Below are 21,706 nucleotides of genomic sequence, written 5' to 3'. Positions count from 1 at the left end.
GGGGCGCCGCGCGGGGCGGCAGCGCAGCGGAGAGCAGCGCAGCGCAGCGTGTCTCTTCCCCGCACCGCGGGCCGGCCACACGGAGGCTCCCGGCTCGCTGCCGCCCCGCCATGGCCGCCAGCTCCGAGCGCCTCTTCGACTCCTTGGGACACTTCGGCAGGTACCGCGGCAGCCCCGTCCCGGCGCGTCCCGTCGCGTCCCGCCCGCGGGGCCGCCCGCGCACGCCCAGCGCGGCGCCGCGGGGCTCGGCTGCTGCCGCGAGGGGCTCCCGCGGCAGGCGCAGGCACCACGTCCACGCGAGGAGTCCCGCGCACGCAGTGTGCGCCTTCCCCGCGCAGGGAGGGCACCGGCGCTGCCGGGCAGCCCCGCACGCCGCATCCCACTGTGTGCGGCGCGGGCACACGCACCTGCTCGCGCGATCCGTGCACACGCGTGCCCCCTGGGTGGTCCCACCGTGTGCGTGGGCTTTCACTGGGACTGGATTTACTGAAGGCAGGCTGTGAGTACAGGGCATACACATGTAAACTTGAGTGTTTGACCTAGGCATGCAATCACGCCGCCTCCTCACACATAAGCATCTGCATATATGGCACATTCACCTATGCACCCGCGTGCTGCACCCGCACAGACTCCCTTATGTGTGCGCCACGTGTACTTACCCTGCATGTGCACTTCGTATGCACTCGTGCCGACACTCATACACTTACGCACTTACTTGCTGCACATACACCCAGAGCCTTGGGTGCAGGGCTCTTCAGGCAGCACACACTGGCTGCTGCAAGGATTGGGCTTCTTGCATGCCATTGGTAGCATGTACTGGGTTTAGTGAATGAGATATGGCGTATATATGTGACTACAGATATGTATATATCTGCAACAGATTGTGGGGCAAGATAATGGGTGTGTTGTGTGTGTATATCTTCTCGGTGCGATGTGGCTCTGGGGGTGTGTGTACAGGTGTGGGTTTATTGTGGGAGTGCGGAGCTGGGGGATGTGTGCAAGGATTTGGGTAGCTATAGATACGGGGCTGCTGCATGTGATGCATGGGTGTGAGATCCTGCTGAAGCTGGAGGGAGCGGGAGTGTGTAACAAGGAAATGAAATTTTGGATCAGATGAACTGTAAGACTGAAAGAAGATGCCTTCCCTGAGGGGGTTCTGTCAGGCACTTGCAGGTCAATCAATCCATGATTGATTTTGCAGGCACATGCTCCTCAGAGTGCATGTCTAACGTAGACTCTTCTGTGCTCTCATAGACCTAGGCAGTTTAGCTGCTAGTTTAAGCTGTAGATCTATAGTTTTGCACCTTCTAAGCCCTAGTGGACCAGTCTAAACCTCAATGTTGATCTGCCCTCTRCCAAGTGGAAGGCCGGAGGGGCATTTCCACAAAGCCCCAGAGCTACTGGCACCAGTGCAAGWGCCTACCTGCACTCAGTGGCACAGTGGGCTTTAAATAGCATTTAATCCTCAGTTTCATAGATCTCAATAGTACTCTGTAAGTGCTTAGGGTGGAAACACGTCTTCTTTGCTTGAATTAGACTTTTGCTTCAATGACATCTACTACCAAGTGTATGACAAAGAGACATCATTGTGAACAGTGTCTCATTCATTAACAGTGACGTGTCAGCAGGTTATTTTGCTGTTGCTGTCCAGTCTTGGATTTGTGAAAACGAAGTGCTTGGCATCAAATCCTGCAATAACATGAAAGTAGCTACAATTTTTCTGAGTAGTTCTGAAGTAGGTTTTCCTGCTTCAGAATACTGGTCAATCCTTCAGGTGAATTTTTCAACACTAGTTCTTGCAATCAGAGTGAGAATAATTCTGCAACAGTAAGCTCAAATCTAGGGACCAGATTATTTGAGTTAGGAGTTACTTTAGGTTTAGGTTTTTCCAGATGAGCCCCAGATTACCATAAYTTGCATAGTCGTGTTAGACCATGGCTGTTCAAGATTCTAAAAATTGCGTGAGAAGAGTGGCTACAATATTAGTTTATAGTGGATGTGCATATCTTAAGAAGTCATAAAAGCTCTTTCTAATCGTTTCCCTTGATATTGCTTTAGATAAATGCAAATGTATTTTATATAAAAAGATTTTATCATGCATGTTCTTAGCTATAATTTTGAAGTTCTCATTAATATGTAATTATACATAATTGTGACAAATAATGAGCAGTGTATTCAGTTTGAGCACCTTTAATAAGAAGCATATGAACTACTTCGTGCTGCATATAGATTCCGATCTGCCATAGTCAGATTCTGAGCAATCCAAACATGACTGATGGTATCTGGGGACRGTTCTGCTGTTATTAATCTGTGACAGATGGCATAAAGAATGGCCAGTTGTTTTTATATATCTATATGTATGCATATAAATACCTGTGTATGCATGYATACATGCACGTATGTGCATACATATATATATGCAYRTGTATTACTTAGTTTGGTTAAAGGATGGTTTTTGCAGGACTGACATCCACATGYATCCTGACAGTATTTGCWTTCCGTTTGGACTTCTCTTCAAAAGCGCAGGGATGCTGTAATTCCTGCTAGGGTTGTGGGATGTGTGGGAACAGCTACACAAAGGTAACAGCTTCTGTCTCCTGTGCCTRTTAAAGGAAGGCTTCCTGCCTGCCGTTGAATTTGGGGATGTGGAGCATCTGTGACCCATAAATTCAGCAAGARTGCTTCAGAATGTTCCTCTTGAGTGTGTCTGCTCTCGAGTCTGTCTCTGGAGTCTGAAATCACGACTTGCTCTTGCAGACGTGAAGGAAAAAGCCCCCTCTGCCTCGGAAGGCTGCATGTCTAATGTCTAATGCCTTGCCAGGCCTCTAAGAGCTGGYCACCTGGTTTGCAGGGTGTGACGAGTTTTCTGTGATTTACAGTTTTCAAGACATGGCTTTTACTTCAGCTAAAAGCAGATGATAAAAACTGTCAGGCAGAGAGGAGAAGACTGATACTATTTTCAGGTTTTGTAATAAAAAACAATTATTTTTTTAAAGGTTGTGTTCTCTAAAAGCTACTCTGTCTTCTACAAAATTGAGAAGTTAGCTAGATTTTCAAATGTGCTTATAAATAAAATACTCTACYAGCATTTTCACTGTTTAATAAATTATCAATTATGCTTTTCATCTTTACTGAAATGTCTGGGTAAATATTTAACTTTTAACATCTCTTTACATTAGTGCCTTACACAAACTTGCTGSCTGCTGAGTTGCTATGAACTGGATTTCAGAAGCAAGCGACGCGGGATTAGTGCGGCTGCTGCTGGCAAGGGGCAGGGAAGCAGGGCACGGTGCTTGGTGGGCTGGGATGCTTGCCTGGTGCACCCTAACATAGAGTTTAGCAGAGACTCCAACTTTTCAACCGTTTGAACATCTCCTGTTAATTTTCCAAGGATTTCCAGGTGTTCATAAATAGAGACTATATAGCTCATGGAAATGAGCTTGGCTTTTGCAGTGGCTCTTTTGATAGATTTCTATAATGCAGGTTCTCTTTTTTTTTTTTTTTTTTTTTAAGGGTTTTCTCTCCAGGCTGGTCAGTGCTGCAGCAGCACTTTTTGAACACATGCTGCTAACACCATTGCTCTTCCATGTGCTTCGTAAGGCTTTCGGTTCGCTTCTGAAGGCCTCCACCAAATGGTCTCCCGTCTTTGCGCGCCTCAGGACTTCGCAAGACTCCTGCTGATGCCCGGGTGCGCTCTCTTGTTTCACAGCTCAGCTCTTGCTGTGATCAGGTTACATCTTCTGCAAATTGTGGGGTGGACATGATATTTGCAGGGATGCATGGATTTGTATCAGATAACAAAGAGTCCCAACTATCTTAAAGTACATGCTCACCATTTCTTTCCATAAAAGAAAAATAAGAATACTTTCCAATGAGCATTTTTTTTTCCAATTTGTATATCTTACAGATACCTTGCCTTTTCCCCCTAGAATATGTTTTCTGGGGAGAGGAGTATAAGATGTGGAAAAGTAATTGTTTTTCTTTCCCAATCTGGCATAGTGAGGCAGGTAATCATACTCAGCTTTTGAAGAGATAGTTCGCTCTAACTTTAAATGTTAATGTAAAATGGAAACACRACACGCTTCTCTATAAACACTAACACATTTAGTATTTAAATATACCCTGAAATCAATGAATATATGGGGAAAAAAAAAGATTTTCTATTTAAACTTTGAATATTTTCCCAAAAATTAGAAAAATACTGTGCTCTTCAGACTGTTTTCAAAACCCCTTTTTTCTCTACACACTCTCTACTTCATATAGTGGACAAGTTTACATCTTGCCAGTACCCATCTTTGGAATTGYGCCCTGAGAATATTTCTGCCTTTGCGTAGTCAGGCCCAGATAATCARCGCGTATCTGTCCTTCAGTTTCCAAAATGTATCAGTGGGCAGCTGTTTGTCTKGAGTGGTATGTGCCAGAGAGAAGAATCCCAAAGCTAAGTCCTCCTTTGGCTCCTCGTCAGGAGGGCTGCTTGGCAGACACCCTTGCCCAAATGCTCTTCAGCCTCACAGCCACGCCGTGCCCTCACATCTGAATCAACGTGCGCTCACCTCAGATGCCCATCGAATAAAGTGAGTGGACTTGGCTGCGTTACAGTCCTCACTGCTTTTTCTTTTCTGCTGTCCAGATACTTTGCAAAGACAGCTCGATACCATTCACTGCAGAGCATCGTAAGAGCCTTGGAGAAGTGAGATGAGCCACGTGTTTTCACAGGCCAGACTCTAGCAGCTTAACAATGTTCTTATTTATGCAAGACGCTGGCAAGTGCTGCTGGATAAAGGAAACCACGGACCAGCAATGCTGTGTGCAGGGCACCAGCAGTGTTTATTGGGCTCGGGGATGTTACAGGGGCACTCTAGTGCAGGATCAGCACAGACAGACGTGCTGACACATCACAACCCGTTGACAGCCTCACTCTGCCTCTTTCTGGACTGAAAACAGATCAAAATTAAATAAAAACAAGACAAAATTGCACTTGTCTGCAGTACTATCCATTGCCTTCCCAAAACTATAATCTACCGTGCAAACAATTCAGATTTAAAGTCAGCATATCAATTCGGATTATAAACCAGCAGCTGAGATTGTGAGTGAGTCTCTGAAATGGCAGYGAAGCCTCCGGGATGGTGCCTGGACAACACTGTGGAAGCAGTTATCCCACACCTCAAGGAGCTGGAGATCAGCTCTTCCATCTGGAGATGGAAGCTGGAGACCAGCTATTCCTTCTGTAATAGCGTGGTGTGCCTGGAAAGGCAACACACAAGGCACTGCCCAGGGTGCTCCCTGGGATATGGTACCTGGGGTATCGCTTCTATAAAAGCACTGGAAGTAGTTTTCTTGTGTTAGCCATGATTTCCAACAGCACAAAAATACATGAAAGTTGGAAGGAAATGTTTCATAAAAGGGCTTACTCATGACAACTTTGGCCAGTTTATTCAAGGAAGTGAAATGATTCAAATAAAAAATAATTTTAGATTTGGACAATTTTGAAGGGTTGCAGAAGCCTTCAGTACTTGCTATGAAAAATTCTGCACTACTAAAATTCTGCYKTATACAATGAGAATGGACCTGAGAYATGTATTTGGGTGGCATTTTAGTTCAGGTTGGCTTGCAGTGTGGAGCTATGGCAGCTGGTCAGGACATGAGATCCCTGACTTGTCAAAAACAGAGAAACCATGGCAAGATAGAAAATATCAACTGAGCTACCTATTTCTCAGTTACAAAACCAAGTTTGGAAAGAATGTAATGATGAGCTTTACAAGAAAAAGACTTACAGGTACAAATGATGGTTGAGCTCTCATATTGTACATGTGCTTGGGGAAAAATCTCAGCTGCTTTTGGAAAATACTTAAATTACCTAGAGAGCTAACATATGCCTTAATATCATGCATTGACAGCCAAACAATAATGCTCAGTTCTGTGAAAGCAGATATTCTCTGAAGATCACACACATTGAAAACATGGTTTAAGAAGTCTAAAAGCACCATCAATTGGATCAGACATTGAACCCAGGAATTCTCTTTCTTCCAGAACGTCCTTTCTTTGGAAAGTTGTAGTTGACATRTATTAGAGATTCCTCTTCCTGCTACTTGGAGGTGGTGCTTCTAGGTAGCAGCATCAGGGCTGCGGCACCAGCAGTGGGGCCGAGGCAGAGAGAGGAGCTGAAGCCCAGAGAACAGGTAGAGGAGGCCTGTAACGTGGCAGCAGGTAGAAAGCAACAAAAGYATTTAAAAACTGGGCAAGTATTTGCTGCTCCAGAAAGAGCAGTCAGCACCACACTCTGCATGCAGCTCAGTGCCATTTGAGTGCGTTGTGTCCTTGCTCGCCTTGGTATTTGCAGGCATGTGGCACTCATTCCTCTTGGAGTTGTGAAGGAGATTTGGAAGGATCTTGGTTCACACCCTACACAACTTGGAAGTCAGTGCTGGCTCTGTGGAGAACTCAGTAGTCCAAATAGAGGCACTCGGGAGCTTCATTTCACTCACTTTACAGGGTTATAGTACAAGCTTCAGATATCTTTATTGATCATCTAGTTGAGGAGGGAGAGTTAGACCACTAACGGGCACAATTTCATTGCCTTTTATTTAATGAGTGTTTTAGGATGAGATGAGTTGTATGTAGATTTGTCTGTATTTGTCTTCACTCCTCACTCAGTGAAGAGAGAATCTAGAGCAGTAATGCAGATATATACAGATTGCTTAATGTATCTAATATATTGCATTCCAATGTACAGTGTTCCTCCAAATTATTCTTTGCTTTCAGCCCAAAAGCTAAGCTAGAAATTTGGCATATGGGAGATGCTTTTGGCAGGACATCTTTTGTATGACAGCATTAGCCAGGACCTTTCTCTCAAGACTCATGTGATGTGAGTGCTAAAATCCTTGGATTGCTCTGTGATACTTCAGMCATCATGAAAGCGATCAGGTGTTTATGCTGCTATTAGTTCCCTGAATCCACATAGTTCCAGGAAAGATTGTTTTAGGCCAACTGCTGAACTGAGAGCATGGAGGTCAGAGGAACAGAGGGCAAACCTATTCTGAAAAAGCAGAAATCCATAAGATGAAGAGAGGAGAGAGAAGAGAAAGAGAAGAGAGAGAGTGAAAAGAGAAACTGGAACTGACATCCTGAGAAGGARAAAAGGAACATTAATGCAGTCATTTGCAACTTACAAAGTAGACCAAAATGTATTTCTAGCCTCTACATTTCAGATATAGATCTTTGAATACATCTTTGATTAAAAGATATATTAATAATATTAATTTATTAATGTTTTCATAATATTTATTTCATAAATTATCGTAATGCTTAGAGTGTTTCTTCAGGATAGCTATCTAGTGCTACACAGAACAAATACAAATACTGAAGAAAAAAAAAGCAATAATAGATAAGCAATAGCCAAAACCATTATCTAACACACAGCCACTGGGTATATGGCAAAATTATGTGGACGAAGCCACATTTCATCCAAAAAAACCCGTGTTCATTGTTCATATTCCAGAGCTAATTATTGGCTGGGGTTTTTTTTCTTCATCGTTGAGACTGGTTTAAATCAGCAGAGCTGGAAAATGCCAGGACCTGGTTTACAGCTCCACCATTCTGAGAGCTGATTTGTGTCAGCCCCAGGGCCAGAGCTGCTGAAACCTGCTGCCATTTACACTCATATTTTAGGCTCCTTGGAGAACTGTGTGTCCTTTGTAGATCAGTGTAGCTGAGCTCTGGTCTGTCCCTCTTACCCATTGAGGGGCAGCTGGCACAAAAATAGCTTTATCTAGAAGAATCCTGTGAGGTCTGAGTGGAACCCGGTGCCTTTACTGGTTTCTGGTGGAGAACAGGACGTTATATATTGCTTTAAAATATTTAGGTAAGGTTAGAAAACAGCATTATCCCCRAATTATTCCCTTATACGAGCTACCGCAAGAGAAAGACTCAAGGAAAGAACCTGTCCCTCTGCTATGAAAGTATAACCTAGTAAATAAGCATTGCAGAATATATTCAATAAAAGGTTAAAATACAATTTTAGCCTTGGAAGCAGTGAATTCTGTAATTTGCATCTCTTTAAATTCTTTGAATTTTGACAAATTAGAAAAAGAAGATAGTAGATTCATCTTCTGTGAATGACAAAAAAAATTAAAAGGTCAGATGATTTCTGTTAGGAAATCAAGGGCAAAATATAATAATACATTTTTTGGTGACAGAAGAGATGAATGACTAATAAAATTAATGAAAATATACTCTCTTTAGAAAGATCAATATGTTGTTAAGACTTGTTTTCTTTAGGGAGGTCATAAAAAAGCTCCTTGTCTAATTAAAATCAAAGGAGGTATCTCAAATACCCAAGATCTATGAAATCAGCTTTGGGGATTTCAAACTATTGTATAGAGTGTGTAAATCTCTCAGAGGAGAGAAAACAAATATTTTTCTTGCCCTGTGAGGACGTATGTCAGCTGAGCTGATATCCAGCACTGAAAGTAGAAGAGCTCTAAGTAAACAAAAATCATTCAGGACTTTACAAGCAGACTGCTAATCAAAACCAAATAAACCACAAATCTCTCCAGTGGAATTAATTACTTAATAAGGTCTTGTTCCAAGCCAGGTTCCCAAGACCATCTGGTTTGAGGGCTTCTAGGTGAAGAGTGAGCACGCTACAGGAATGCAGGGAAGAGGGATGGTCTGGAGGGAGAGTGAGCTACAGACCTGCAAAAGGAGCTGAAAGATTTTTTTTTTGCAGATTTGCAGATATCTTGCCTTGTCTTGGAGAAAACAGCCTGTCGGTTGGTATTAAACTGGCCCAGGAGTAGGACTGTGAGGAGGACAGGCTGAGCTCRCAAAAAACACCGATCAGAGAAATGGGGACCTGCAGTGTCAGGAGAGGAATAAAGGAGAGGAAAAAGGGAATAACATGGCTATGTCTTACTCCTGTCTGCTGTCCTAGCTGAACTTTAGCAGGTCTGCAGAGACACAAGCAAAGGAAGAAGTGCTGCATAACAATATAAGGGACAAAAAAAAATTCTCATTTGGGGCAATGTTCCTTCTGAAAGTAGAAACCGATGCTAAATGTCATTAAACTTAAACAATTCATATGTAAACAAAAGCAACTTTGACAGAAGAGAGTGCTGAGACCATCCACACTGTGCATTGAGCTCGATGTGCCTTGAGTTGGATTCCTTTCTTCAAGTTGTCCAGCTGGAGAATTAGARGTGCAAAATTCATATGCAGAGTTACAAATTGCTCTGTGGTCTTGAGCAGTAGACGAGCTCTGGATGAAATTGCTTTGCCTTTCCAAAAGAGATGGTTTGATTTGCGTGTCTCCAATTTTAGAAGATAGGGTTTTCTGATACTTCATWGTGTAAGTGTAACACTTGTTAAATGAATCTTTTTGTCAGTGAAATATTGCTAAAAACATAAAACAGATGTATCTGCTCCATCATCTCCTCTGTTTTACTGTTGAAGTAGAATCACTGTAGTGAAAGTCAGAATTTGCAAGATCTACAAAGAGCCAGAAAGAGTGAAATGATCCTTAATCCAGGTGGTAACAGTGGTTTGTGTTGCCCACTGAACTTGATGTGGATCACCTTGATCATATTTTAGGCTCTAAAATTAGTGCTTGTATTAAGGAAGAAAGAAACCAGAATGACTCAAAATTCTGTGACATCTCTATCAAATATTTGCAGACATGATTTGAGCCTAATTTGATCTATAGAGTTTATTATTTCTGTCTGAAAACCCAAGAGATGTAAGTATGTGCAAGAATGATTGTAAATATTTACAGCTAAATGATGCCCTGTATGCTTGAATTGAATGTGCAGACTTCTTARCTTTTACGTTCTCATGGGAGATCTTTCAGAAATTCTTTTGAAGAATTAAAAATATTACAATCATTTGCCAAGCAGAGACGAATTAGATTTCTAATTTAGAAATCTGTATGCTTAACAATAAGCATGGCATGATGAGAACTTATATTGAATTTAGGTTGAAAATGAATCTTCCAGGGCCAATCCAAATCTCCTATGGCATTGCTATAAATAGGAAACAAAAAAGGAGTACTTAAAAAGCATAATTTAATATATCAGAAGTAAGACTTAAGCATTTTGCAAAATAGTCTTTGAAGAACATACTTATAGTTGTTTCACAACAAAGAGTTTCACTCAAAAAGCAGGTATTCATTGCGTCTATTTGTACCATCAACTAAACCAGTCTCAGAGTTTTATTATGGGAACATGTAAGTAGACTAACAAATAAGTAAATGCTTAACTTGTATCAAAATTTACTGATTTTATTTCAGGATTATAGAYCAAGAAAAAAACAGGCAGAATATATGTAAACTTCCATAGTTTGAGTAAAGTTAGTGCAATGTCCCATCAAGGCAAACAGGTGAAAACATCTGACTTCCCAAATGGAGGAAGAATGAGTCGTAATAACAATTTATACAGTAAGTAATGCCTCTGTATAATAGGATGCAACAGCAAAATCAGTAAGTAAATAAATAAATAACTTCTATTAGATGCTTAAAAGATTTTAGTGTGAAATGATTTTCTTACATAGCTGATGGAAAAGCTACAGTGCAAAGGAAATTGAAAGCATAATATGGATTTGTTCAAAAAAAAAAAAAAAGCAGCTGTCCAAAAGAAGACAGTGTTACTAAAGATATCGGGATTGAGTTTCCCATGTAAGAGGTAATGCATTACTAGATGCACTAGGCAGACAGAATAGGTGCTAAATAGTAGCTGTTTATGAAAAGGTTGTTCCTGGAATGGCGTAATAAAAAAAAAAAAAAAAAAAGAAAAAAAAAGGGGAGACGGAAGTGGTTACTACCAAACAGTTACCTACTGTGTTTAACATTGATCCAAATCATTCCAAAACAAACACAAATAACTTAAATACTGCCCGGTCTCTTTTTTATTTACCTGGTAAATATCCGTGCCCCATGGGGAGTGGAAGGGATGAGTGGGTAGCGTGGAATAAGGGCATGGGTTGGCCACGGTGCTGCCGCTCCAAGGTGCTCTGATTCCTCTTCCCAAACATTCCCTCTTGCAGCCCAGCACTGCTTGCCAGCTCTGCCCCTGCTGTGATCCCTGCTCAGGGCAAAAGGGGGACAAGAGACATCTGAACTTCTCTAGCAGCACCTGCCCTTTCTGCTGTTCGTCTCTGTCCATAGCTGAAAGCTGTGTGGTTGAACGGTGCATCAGCTGYGAGAAACGGGAATCTCAGCACTAGGTACAGGGAACTTCATGCAGGAGCTGCACTAATGGGAAAACGTGCTCTTTAACAGAAAGATTGCCCATTGCCAATGGTGCTTGAGGGCTGCTGGAGCAGGTGAGGCTGCAGACTGAGCGAAACCCTGGCCAGGAAGCGGGTCAGCCTCGTGGCTTGCACTGAGGCTGAGAGTGCTTCGGGATGAGGAAGAGGGATCAGACAGCAGGACATAGGCAGTTACGGGAGCATTTAAAGTATTTAAGTTTAAAAAAAAAAAAAAAAGGATCAGAGCAAAAATGGGGTTTTGGACATTGTATAACTAATTAATCAGAGCTGTTCAGTTAACCAAAATCAAGCAGCTTTGATTTTCTCTACATTTCAGCCTTAGATATATGCAGAAAAATTTATTAATTTTCTCTACATTTCAGCCTTAGATATATGTAGAAAAAATATATTAAAAATCAGATGGAAGCTTCAAGAGCTGAAAACCTTTAAGAGTTTTCAAATTGATTTCTTAAGGCTAAGGATCTTCTGTCAGTATTTGTTTGTTACAATAGAGGTGGAACACAGGAATATCAGCAGTAAGCTTGAATTATGGTAAAAGGAGCAAATTGACCTCTTCTTAGCAAAGATTTTGAGTAGGAAAGACACAGAAGTGTTACAATTCTTCAGCAAATTGGTTTTAAAATCTTTTAAAAAAGAAGGATTTGCTAAGTGASTGCATGTTGATGCACACATCGTCTCTGTGGTGGTAGGTGATGCAGGTTTTCTCAATGCTGAGTCTATGCTATGGGCATGCGTAGGTTAAATCTAACACAGCGTCTAACACAGCGCCTGCAAACTGATTCTGGGAATGACTGTCTTGCTGATGCAGGCTGAGACCAAGTCTTAGTGCAGTTCAAGCCATCTTTAGGAGGGGAGGACACTTGCTCCTGACACTGTAAGTAAGTCGAACAAGGCCTTGTCTGTTGTGTATTTAGGCTACTTTTATACCAATCTCATCAACCGGTATGCTCCTTCAGCCTATTCAGCTCCCATCCTCTCAAAAAATAAATGTGTGAGTGCACTATTCATATCTTTTCGGTTTGGAGTGGAAAATTTTCTAAGTCTTTTTTTTTCCCTCACATTAAAAAAACAAGGATGAAGTACAGAGGTGAACATGGCTTCTGAACCCAAATTCTTTCAAAAGTTGTAAATATGTGGAGATTTTTTTCCCACTGAAGGCATGCTGTTGAGTGAACTTGGTGCAACAAAAAAAGCCTGTGTTTTCTGACTGAGAGCATGCAATTTGTTAACAGGGTGGTTGAAAAGACAAACAGTAAAAATAGTTCTTGTAAAACTTGTGGAAGTGTACAAATCTTGACATAATCACAGAAGAGCCGTTTTGTTCTGTGTTGTACTGATTTTTAAACAAATTTTGCATTTATTTTAAGGAATACTTAATAGATTTGCCCCTATTTTTTTCCCTATTTGAAGACAAGGAAATAGATACTGTCACAAACTTTGTAAAACTAGGGTCTAATAACAGGTTCTGTTCCAGCTCTAAGCAGCAATAGCTTTCCATGGTGGGCTAAGGACTCATTCTCCAACGTATATGTGGTGATAAGGTCCAGTTCAGATAATTTTTGCCTCCCAGATCAGCTGCCTCTCAAATAGGCTGGCCCGGCTTGTTTGCATGGATGCAATGTTAATTGGATCTAACAACTGGCCCGCTTGATTTTTTTGATCATCATCTCTTTTGACAACTTTTTTTTCAAGTTCAATGAATTTCCAGATACAATTAGCAGCTGGTCCACGCAAAATATTCCACTGCAACTGAGGGTATAATGCACCATATCTCAGGGATTAATAAGCAGAGTGAAAGAAGGAGGAAGGAAATACTTGACAGTGACACGGAATGTGTTGTATCATGAAGCCCCAGCCATGGTGGCAGTGTTTCGACATCTGGTTCATTATCTTCAAGCAGAAACATTTCTTCTTTTTAATTACTGAAGTTGTGAAAGTAACATTCGCTTTTCTCGTTGATGAGATCTTAAAAGTTGTGGAGCACTAAGAGAGTCAGAAAATATAAAACTCTTTTTCACTGTAAACAGAAAAAGAATAGTTGCGAAATTTCACAGAAATATTGTAAGAAAGACTATCATTTTCATGCTGTGTCTTGCTCAGGCTTTCATGAACTCAGTTTGATGCTCATTTGACTTTTGGCATTCATCAAGCTTTCATATGCTGGAGCAGTAACCTACAAAGTCTTCTTGACTTCTATATTTGACATTCCTGGCAAGAGTGACAAAAAGTGCTTGCCAAATAATTATCTCCCATGGCAAGCCACTAAGGAGATGGAAAAACACTGTGAGGAACCAGAGATTATCATATCTTCTAGGACAGTCGTCATGTTCACGGATCTTGCAAATTGTAAAAAGTGTATTTTTGAAAAAGAAAATAATTATGAAATATGTTTTTTTTAAATAATTAGTGGTTGCAGTAATTATCTAATCTGATGTGTGTATATGAAGATTGCTAATATGCTTCGTAGTTTAGCAAATAATATAGAGCAGAAACTATCTCCAGAAATTGTCTTCTTTTTTTTTTTTTGTGCAGTACTAAGAAGATAAATGACTTTGATTAGAGTACCCTTGCCTTTTTCTTGGTGATTTTCCACAGTATTAATCACTACTGCAATGTTATTTTCTTTATGTTTTGATGCATGGGTGTCAGTTATCTCTTATTTCATGGATGCTGAGGTCACTAAAGGGATTAGGTTACATGGTTGCTTGCAGTAGAGAGATTTCAAATCAGTAACAGAGGAGTTTCTTATCACTCTAGTGTTCCTAAATTAGGAATTAGGGAAAAAAGTTAATCATTTATAACGCATAGCAAGAACAACATAGACTTTAGCCTGCACCTCAGGGTCAACAGAGCGTGCGCCCTCTCTGTGTTGAGCTGTGCCTACTGCCRCTGTGGAGCTGTATGGGGATGTGTCAGTGCCCAAGAGGGGATTTTGCCTCCCTTTTGTTGTCTTTAGCCGTGGGCACTCCTGGATCCTAAGCAAGGGCCCAAAGCCTCCTCTGCCCCTGCTGCAGGCCCTCCTGCCAAGAGGAGAGACCGCTCAGCAGTGGTGTGAGCAGCAGCAGCCCCCGCCGCGTTTGAAGAGTGGGCAAGAGAAGTGACGTAGCCAAACTGACCAAGAGGCTTCAGTTTCAGCTCGTGCAGCTGGTCATCTAAAGAGAGGCATCCCAGACTGGCAACGCCGTGGACGAGAAAGGCAGCGGCTCCTGTCCTCCTTGCTCGGCACCCGGCTCCGCTGCCCCAACCCGTGTTGTGGCAATCCCGGGTCTGCTGCGAGCTCTACGTCTTGCTCCGTCCTTGCTCACTCCTTAGCCATAGTGGCAAGGAAAGCTCCGTGCGTCCTTAATATTCTCCTATCCCACATATCGTCCTCCCTACATACTTTTCATGCTTTATGTACGTCGTCACCAMCTGCCTGATTAACTCCTTTTTTGTAACTATGCAAGTTACAACTTTCCTAAGCCTCCATTAACTCCCTGTAGAGGARAAGCTCTTCCTGCTCCCTGCAGCTCCTCAGCAGTTTGTAAGGTTGGGCTCGCTCTCCAGCACTGGCACAACACTGCACAAGTCAGCAACGATTTTTGCYTTCAAAGCAAAAACCAATGTGCTTTTTTGACATGTATATATATATACATATATATTTATAGCTCGTTGTGGATTTTTCCTGGAGACCACAGTGGGTGGTTTTCACAAGCAGAGGAGCAGCACATTCATGTGGTGGCAGGGCTGTGGGATGCCTTCAGCACTGGAAGTGCCAACAAACACCTTTTTGGTGACACATCAGACCTAATTCTCCCTTCTCCTTGCTTCCCCTGCCTATTCCTTGGCTTTCTGATTGAGAAATCAGAAATTAAAACTGCAGTGTAATCCATCCCTTAGGATTCTACAACAACAGAGCCATTTTCTTGTAAAAACACAGCTTTTTCTCTTCTTAAGTTAACAAATAGGCAGCATAAATTAAATCTATAGCCGTACATCTGRCATTCTCTTTCACATTTTGTGTGCTCTTAGAAGAAGTACTGCAAATTTAAGTAAAATAATGAAACTATGGAACCATTTTCTTTGTTGGAAATGAGTAAGATTTGTGTGATCATGGAAATGAAAGAACACTTTTACAAGAATGTATCTAGTTCTAAKTTAAACTCTTGAAATATGGAGAGGATACAGTATGACACAGGTATTTCTTAAAAATAAATTCTTTATTGCTTTTATGGAGGTGAAAACTGTTCTATAGGACACAAAGGAAAAATGAGGGAAGATAAGAGGCTATAATTTATATAGTTTTAGAAAGTAACCAGAGGGGGATAAGTGATAATTCTCTACAAAGAGATGATAAAAGACAGGAAGATTTATTCAAGGTTGTACAAGGATGTTTTATAAGCAGCTCATAGCCTTACACTGAAAATGGGGGCACTGAGATTAGATATAATGAGAAACTTTCCAACAGAAGGATTTGACAGTGGAACAGTGTCAAAAATGGTTATTGAAGCACAGCTGTAAGAAGTGTTCGAGAAGAGATAAGATAAAACTCTGAAGGGAGAAGCTAGTACAGACATTAGCTAGAAATGTCCTAAATTATAGCCCTGGTGATGCTCTGGGGACTTGGATTTTTAAAATGTCATTGTGCTTTGGTTTGTGCCATCATCTGAGGCACCGTCCTTACCGTTGTTATCTTCTTTCAAGCCTCTCCAACAGGAAAGGACCTAAGTGTCTTTCTCCTGCTCACTTATGCTGGGCAGAAGAGAGACAGTATCTATTATATAACAGTAAAGCTAATTAGCAAACTCAGTATGAATGTATGGGGGATTTAAATTACTTCGTGTCTCCTAGGCCTGGGGAAATACCCACTGGGTTAGCTGACACCAGGATTTCCTGATGACAGGTGTTGCAAATCCTGAGAATCCTGGTTCCAGATATGCCACGTTTTCTTCGCTAACAGAAGATGTAACTACATCAGCTTCTGGTGATTTATTTGCTAATTTACTAAGGATTCTCTGATCCTGAATCTGTCATCCTGTGTGCTGCAGCGATGGCCCAAGCTGAAGAATTTGCTCTTGCTCTGTTGTTTGTGGATTGCTCTCTTCCAATGGGAACATTTACCATTAAAATAATGGTGTGAAAGAGGAACTAAAACTGCTGCTGACCGTATTTTTCTGCATTAATGGAGACTAAAGGTGACTCAATAACCTTTGCTGCTTTTTGGTCCAAGATGGTCCAAAAGCCTTTCAGAGCAGGGCTAGCCTTGCTTTGGTTTATGGCTAAGCTACTGAGTGCTCAAGGAGCAGTTCTCTTGGCTGGAGATGATCGGCTTATGGGATGCCTGGTTATGTGAAGGGTGGAATCAAGGACCACAGGAAAAAAGGCAGAGGAGAATGAGGATGGTGAGTGGAATTAGGTTACATAGGACATTAAAACAATTCCCCAGCACAGTGTGTTTGTATATTCTGGTTACGGGTAGTTCAGAATTTCATTAGATATTGTGATTATAGGTAATTTGTAAGTATTAGACTGGATATTTTAGCAACAAACTAAACGATAATTTATACGAAGAAAATTTCAACCTGGATTAGGTGCATCTTCAGATTAGGGCAACGGATTGGCTTCCAGGAAACAAAAATGAAGATGAAACCAAAGCTAGTTTTTCTGAGTGAGAACTGCACTTATTCTGAGGATAATTTTAACATTTTATTGAAGAGAAGCTTCCTTTTGTTTAGGTTAGCAAAAAATTGTCACAGAAGCTGCCCTCAGTGACACCGGAGTTCACTGAAAGTATTTTGACATAGATGCATGTGTTGAGGAGTAGGTGGGCTGCTTGTGCTTTTGGGATACCAAGCATCCCAAACATTTTTGAAAAGCTGTTAAAATGCCAAAATCCAGGTCACACATAAAATGTTCATTTTGCAAGTTTGTTTTATGATAAAATCTATATGCATAACCCCTTGTTAAAGCTAAAACTCAACMCAGTTTACAGCTATGTTTTGGTACAGAGCATTTTACTCTGTTCAGATTCTATCTTCATGTATCGGAGTCAACAAATATTCCAGCTTCGTATTTTAGAAGCAATAAAGAGAGAGGGAAATTAGGTGGAATACAGGTACATGGATGCAGTTAGATTAAATGAAGGGGTATATTTGTTTTGTTTTGTTTTGTTTTGTTTTATTTATGTGCATACCTCTATGTCTCAGAACATAAGGTCACAACCTTTTGTTTTGTTTAGTTTTTTTTTCTAACCATTCCAATACATAAAATAAAACCTCATTTTGGAGAGTTGCACTCCACAGAATGGGAGGGGCAGTTTTTACTAGCAAATTAAGTGCTTCAGTTCAGAATGGTTTCTTTCTAAATAGCCTTGTCTGTGTCCAGCATGACTGAAGAGCTTGGTTTGTTTTTTTGACAGAAGAGACTCTTGATACTCCCTGAGGACAGATGATTTCCCTTGTGGATCTTTTCTCATACTTGGTCTCTTGAAAGGCTTAGTTACTTTTGAAGTAATGCTATGTATTAAACCTCCATCCAATTAATGTTGTCTCTATATACAACTTTACCAGAACAACTGGCCTGATCCTAGCAAATAAATCATATTAATTGTTTTGTCTTTATGTGGAGGGGACTTTACTTCAGTAAACTGTTTGTTTTTGTTTTTGTTTTTGTTTTTGTTTTTGTTTTTTTCCTTTGCAGATTCCAAGCATATGTCTATTTTGCATCTGTCTTTCAAGCTATGTCATGTGGCATCCACTATTTAGCTTCTGTGTTCATGGCTGTTACTCCTAACTTTGTGTGTGATATCCCTGGAAATGTGAGCAGGGTYCTCTCCTACAACTCCTCTGGATCAAGTATAGAGGATATCTGGACACTATGGACATCAAGAGAAAACTACATTGTGGTCTATCTGGAAAATGGAGAAACTTGGGAGCTTAATCAATGCAGCAGGTCCAAGCGAGAAGTTAATTCAGATCTCACGTATGAATACAAGGGCAACAAGTCGGAATTTTCTTGTTCTGATGGATTTCTCTATGACCATGCAAAATGGAAGAGCACTATTGTTACCGAGTGGGACCTGGTCTGTGACCGAGAATGGCTTGCAAAGTTAATCCAGCCTACATTCATGCTTGGAGTCTTGATTGGAGCAGTGATTTTTGGTGATATTGCTGACAGGTAAAATGTCATCTGAAATTTGTACTTTCGGACCCAGTAACTCAATGTATATCTCTCAGTTTTTTTGTTGGTTGGTTGTATGTGAATTCAGGAGGTTCTGGTGTCTTTTTATTTACAGAAGTGTTTAACTCAGCTTCTTTGTCTTGTAGCAAGTACTAATTTTACAACATCTTTGCAAATAATTTGCCTTTAGAATTTGTTTGCTAATCTAGTCAGCTGTTTTTCTAGGCTTTGAGTCCAGATTGCCCCTAGATTATTTTTTACTTTTCTACAAGAATAGCAGTGGTAAATAGTAACAGCAATAGTACGAGCTGGGACCTCTGCTTTCTCTTTATTTTCCATGAGTCGGAGAAATTCTTCATGGAAATTTAAATGCTTATTTCTGGATATAATAAATAGCTAAAGGTTAAAACTCATTTATTTTTAAATCACAGATTTCCTCATCTCTGTCGTGAATACAGCCCTGTGGGACTGGTGCAAAAGCTCTGAGAGTTTGATCAAGCCCTGTGTTCTTAAAGTAAACAGCCAAATATTACCTTTCCTTATCAGTGTTGCAATCCAGTTGTGGCTTTTTCCTGAATGACTAACTTAACTTCAGGTTAAGCCACATGGGAAGAAAAATGGTTGTCAGGGGGCTTTGCCGTAGTTTCACTTACGACCAGCATGTACAAAGGTCTCTCTAAGCATGGGGGGCCCTATAAGACCCATCCCCAGCTCACGGTGCCAAGGGTCTCTGTCAGCTTGTTCCYCTCCTATGCTCCTCTCTGCCTGTTTTCTCAGGTGACACAAGGAGCSACCCAGATTAGATCCAAACTCCTCAACTACGTTGTGTTTGGCTTTGTCTGAGACCGGTTATGCACTTTTATTTTCATGTAAAGACTGCTTTAACTTCTTTCTATAAAAGATCTTATAGACTAGCAGCTCTGTTACATGGAGGATGAAATCCTGTTCCAGGATATTGCTAACTGTCTGAGCAGAAAAAAAAATGTACTAGTTGTGCTGTTTTCTTTTTTCCTTCATTAGCACAAAGCTTCACTGTTGCAGTGCAAAAATACAGATTYCTTTTTGTTTTAGTTGGTATTGTAGAGTACATGGAAACAATCCTTTTTCCTGCTCCAAGACTTAGTAAAACTGTATTTAATACAAAAAAACAGAATTAATGCCAACATTTGTTCTGTGTCTCTTTAAATCAGTCCTAGCTTTATTAATTAATAGTCAGACATGACTTACGAGATTGTGATCGCATTGTTCTCATTTCCATTAATTCAAACCATGGACAGCCAGTTAAGATAACAGACACATTCTGAATTGCAGATTTGCAGTCGTGGGGTTTACAGCTGAAAGTTATTATTTTGTGACAGATCCTGGCTGGTGGGAAATAAGTTTGTGGGTTGCCAGTTAACAGATTTTCCAGCAGAAGAGGCCCGACAGCTGGAACCCACTGGGATCACTTCTGGCAATCCTGGCCAGAGTTAGCGACCACATGTGCGTGACGGCTCCTTCCAAGAGATCTGTCAGCTCAGGGTCAGAAGAAAACGGGAGGGGACTGGAAAGATGTCGTCGTTTGGGCTCTCCCTCCTATTCACAACCTCACTTTCCAGGGCCATTTTAATGCAGTACTAAGCACTCACAGAGGAGAACAGGCAAACACCTTCCCAGCCCTGGAAGTTTCCACGCTTTCCACCCAAACCTAAGAGCCATATCTGTGAAAAGAGGTTCAAAGTGGAGTAGATAACAAGAATGCCCTTCTTTTATAAGGARAAGTACTAAGTACATTTTTGATTGGAAACTAGTGTTTGACCYAATTTTCTTTGCTGCTAATATCCTAGCTCACTGGATGTTTGCATTTGTATATGTATGCCTATAGTTATCATTGATTAGAGAATATAACTTAAAATAATTGGACAAAGATCCATTACAGAGACCTCAATTTACTATCCAACTTGTTTTTCACTCTTGGCAACATCTAGCTTGTGCTACCACAACTAATTTGCGTTAGAATTTACTAAGTAGATGTTGCTTATTATGAAATTTCTGAAAAAAACAAGTCTTAGCTACTGTCCATACGAATAGGACAGAATAAATTAGCAAATTTGCTCCATGGAAGTTAAATTTCAAGCAGGAAATGACCATATATAGTTCTCATTTTCACCCTTCCTACCAAAAATTTTGGAGTGGAAGTTTCTCCCGTGTTTTCYTGAGTTTAGCTAGATTTACTGCAAATTTAATAGTTTTCTTTCTCACATGGTAAACAAAATAGAGGAAGCTAACCAGGATTTCTGTGGTGAGTCAGAGCACTAAGTACAGCATCTTCACAYTTACTTCCAGATGAGCTCTCTGGAGTTGCAGTTGTGCTTTAATAGGATGTTTATGGTTATTCATAACTCAATTATTGCTGTGATTTGCAGGATGGGAAGACAGCGTGTTATTTGGTTCACGAGTGCTGGCCAGTTTGTATTTGGCATCGCGGTGGCATTCACCTTTGACTACTACAGTTTCGTGGTTGTGCGCTTCCTCCTTGCTATGGTAAGAAGGGATGTTCACCCTGCCGCTTTTATGCCTCATTTCCTACCCCTCTTCAGGAAAACCTCCCTTTTTTACCTCTTTTCTCCTCTAATTCATTATTCTAAAGCCCATCTGTTGCACTTATTTCAGCAGAGCAGGGAGAGGCTGAATATTCTTGGATCAGCAACACTTTTCCTCTTTGAATTAATAGAAAGCATCTGTATGAAGCAGTGTTTGGTCCTTCCTCTATCCCAACCTCTGCTGGACTGGTAATTCAATGCCAAGTGTGAGCAGCAAATTCGGGTTTCTGCATTGTAGCTGGCATTAGAAGTGGACTATATTTTTCTTAAAATAACAAAACTGTAAAGAGTATGATTTTATCTCTGCCATTTTCAGTGATGGAGGAGAGATGCACTTCTCTTCCGTGCATCTTCTTTGGTCTTTTAAACTACATTTAAAATGCTAAGTATGTATGTAGACATGTTTAATACTTACATGTTTATACTRTTCTTAAGAGTGTTCCAATATATGTGTGTATATATATGTGTGTGTGTCTATTTATATATTTATGTATATATATTTAGTGACAAAATTAAATTTACAAATTTATATCCAAAGTTATAATGCTTGTAGTCTTCCATTGTATAATGCATTGAGAAATTAGAAAGCTMTCACAAGAAGAATAGTATGTCATGTCAAGTAGTTAAGAAAATGGAAAATAACTGCATCATTTATTTTATTCCTGATGGCAGTGCCTTAGTCAAGAAAGGACCTTGGATCTGGACTT

At 40.7% G+C, this 21,706-nt stretch overlaps 1 protein-coding gene across 1 annotated transcript in view; it reads left to right on the top strand.

Moving 5' to 3' along the window:
* Nucleotides 1–109: 109 nt before the first annotated feature.
* Nucleotides 110–21,706, top strand: part of SLC22A16 (solute carrier family 22 member 16) — a 34,164-nt gene continuing 12,567 nt past the window's right edge. Inside the window, exons 1-3 of the mRNA XM_026040703.1 lie at nt 110–160; nt 17,938–18,414; nt 20,823–20,940. Of these exons, the coding sequence (XP_025896488.1) occupies nt 111–160; nt 17,938–18,414; nt 20,823–20,940 (645 nt within the window). The 5' untranslated portion in view covers nt 110. The remainder of the gene's footprint in view (nt 161–17,937; nt 18,415–20,822; nt 20,941–21,706) is intronic.

The sequence above is a fragment of the Nothoprocta perdicaria genome, unplaced genomic scaffold, assembly GCF_003342845.1.
Source record: "Nothoprocta perdicaria isolate Ctin4 unplaced genomic scaffold, notPer1 scaffold_261, whole genome shotgun sequence".
Lineage (NCBI taxonomy): Eukaryota > Metazoa > Chordata > Aves > Tinamiformes > Tinamidae > Nothoprocta > Nothoprocta perdicaria.
Note: the sequence above shows the minus strand (reverse complement) of the source record. Positions and strands in the feature narration are given on the sequence as shown.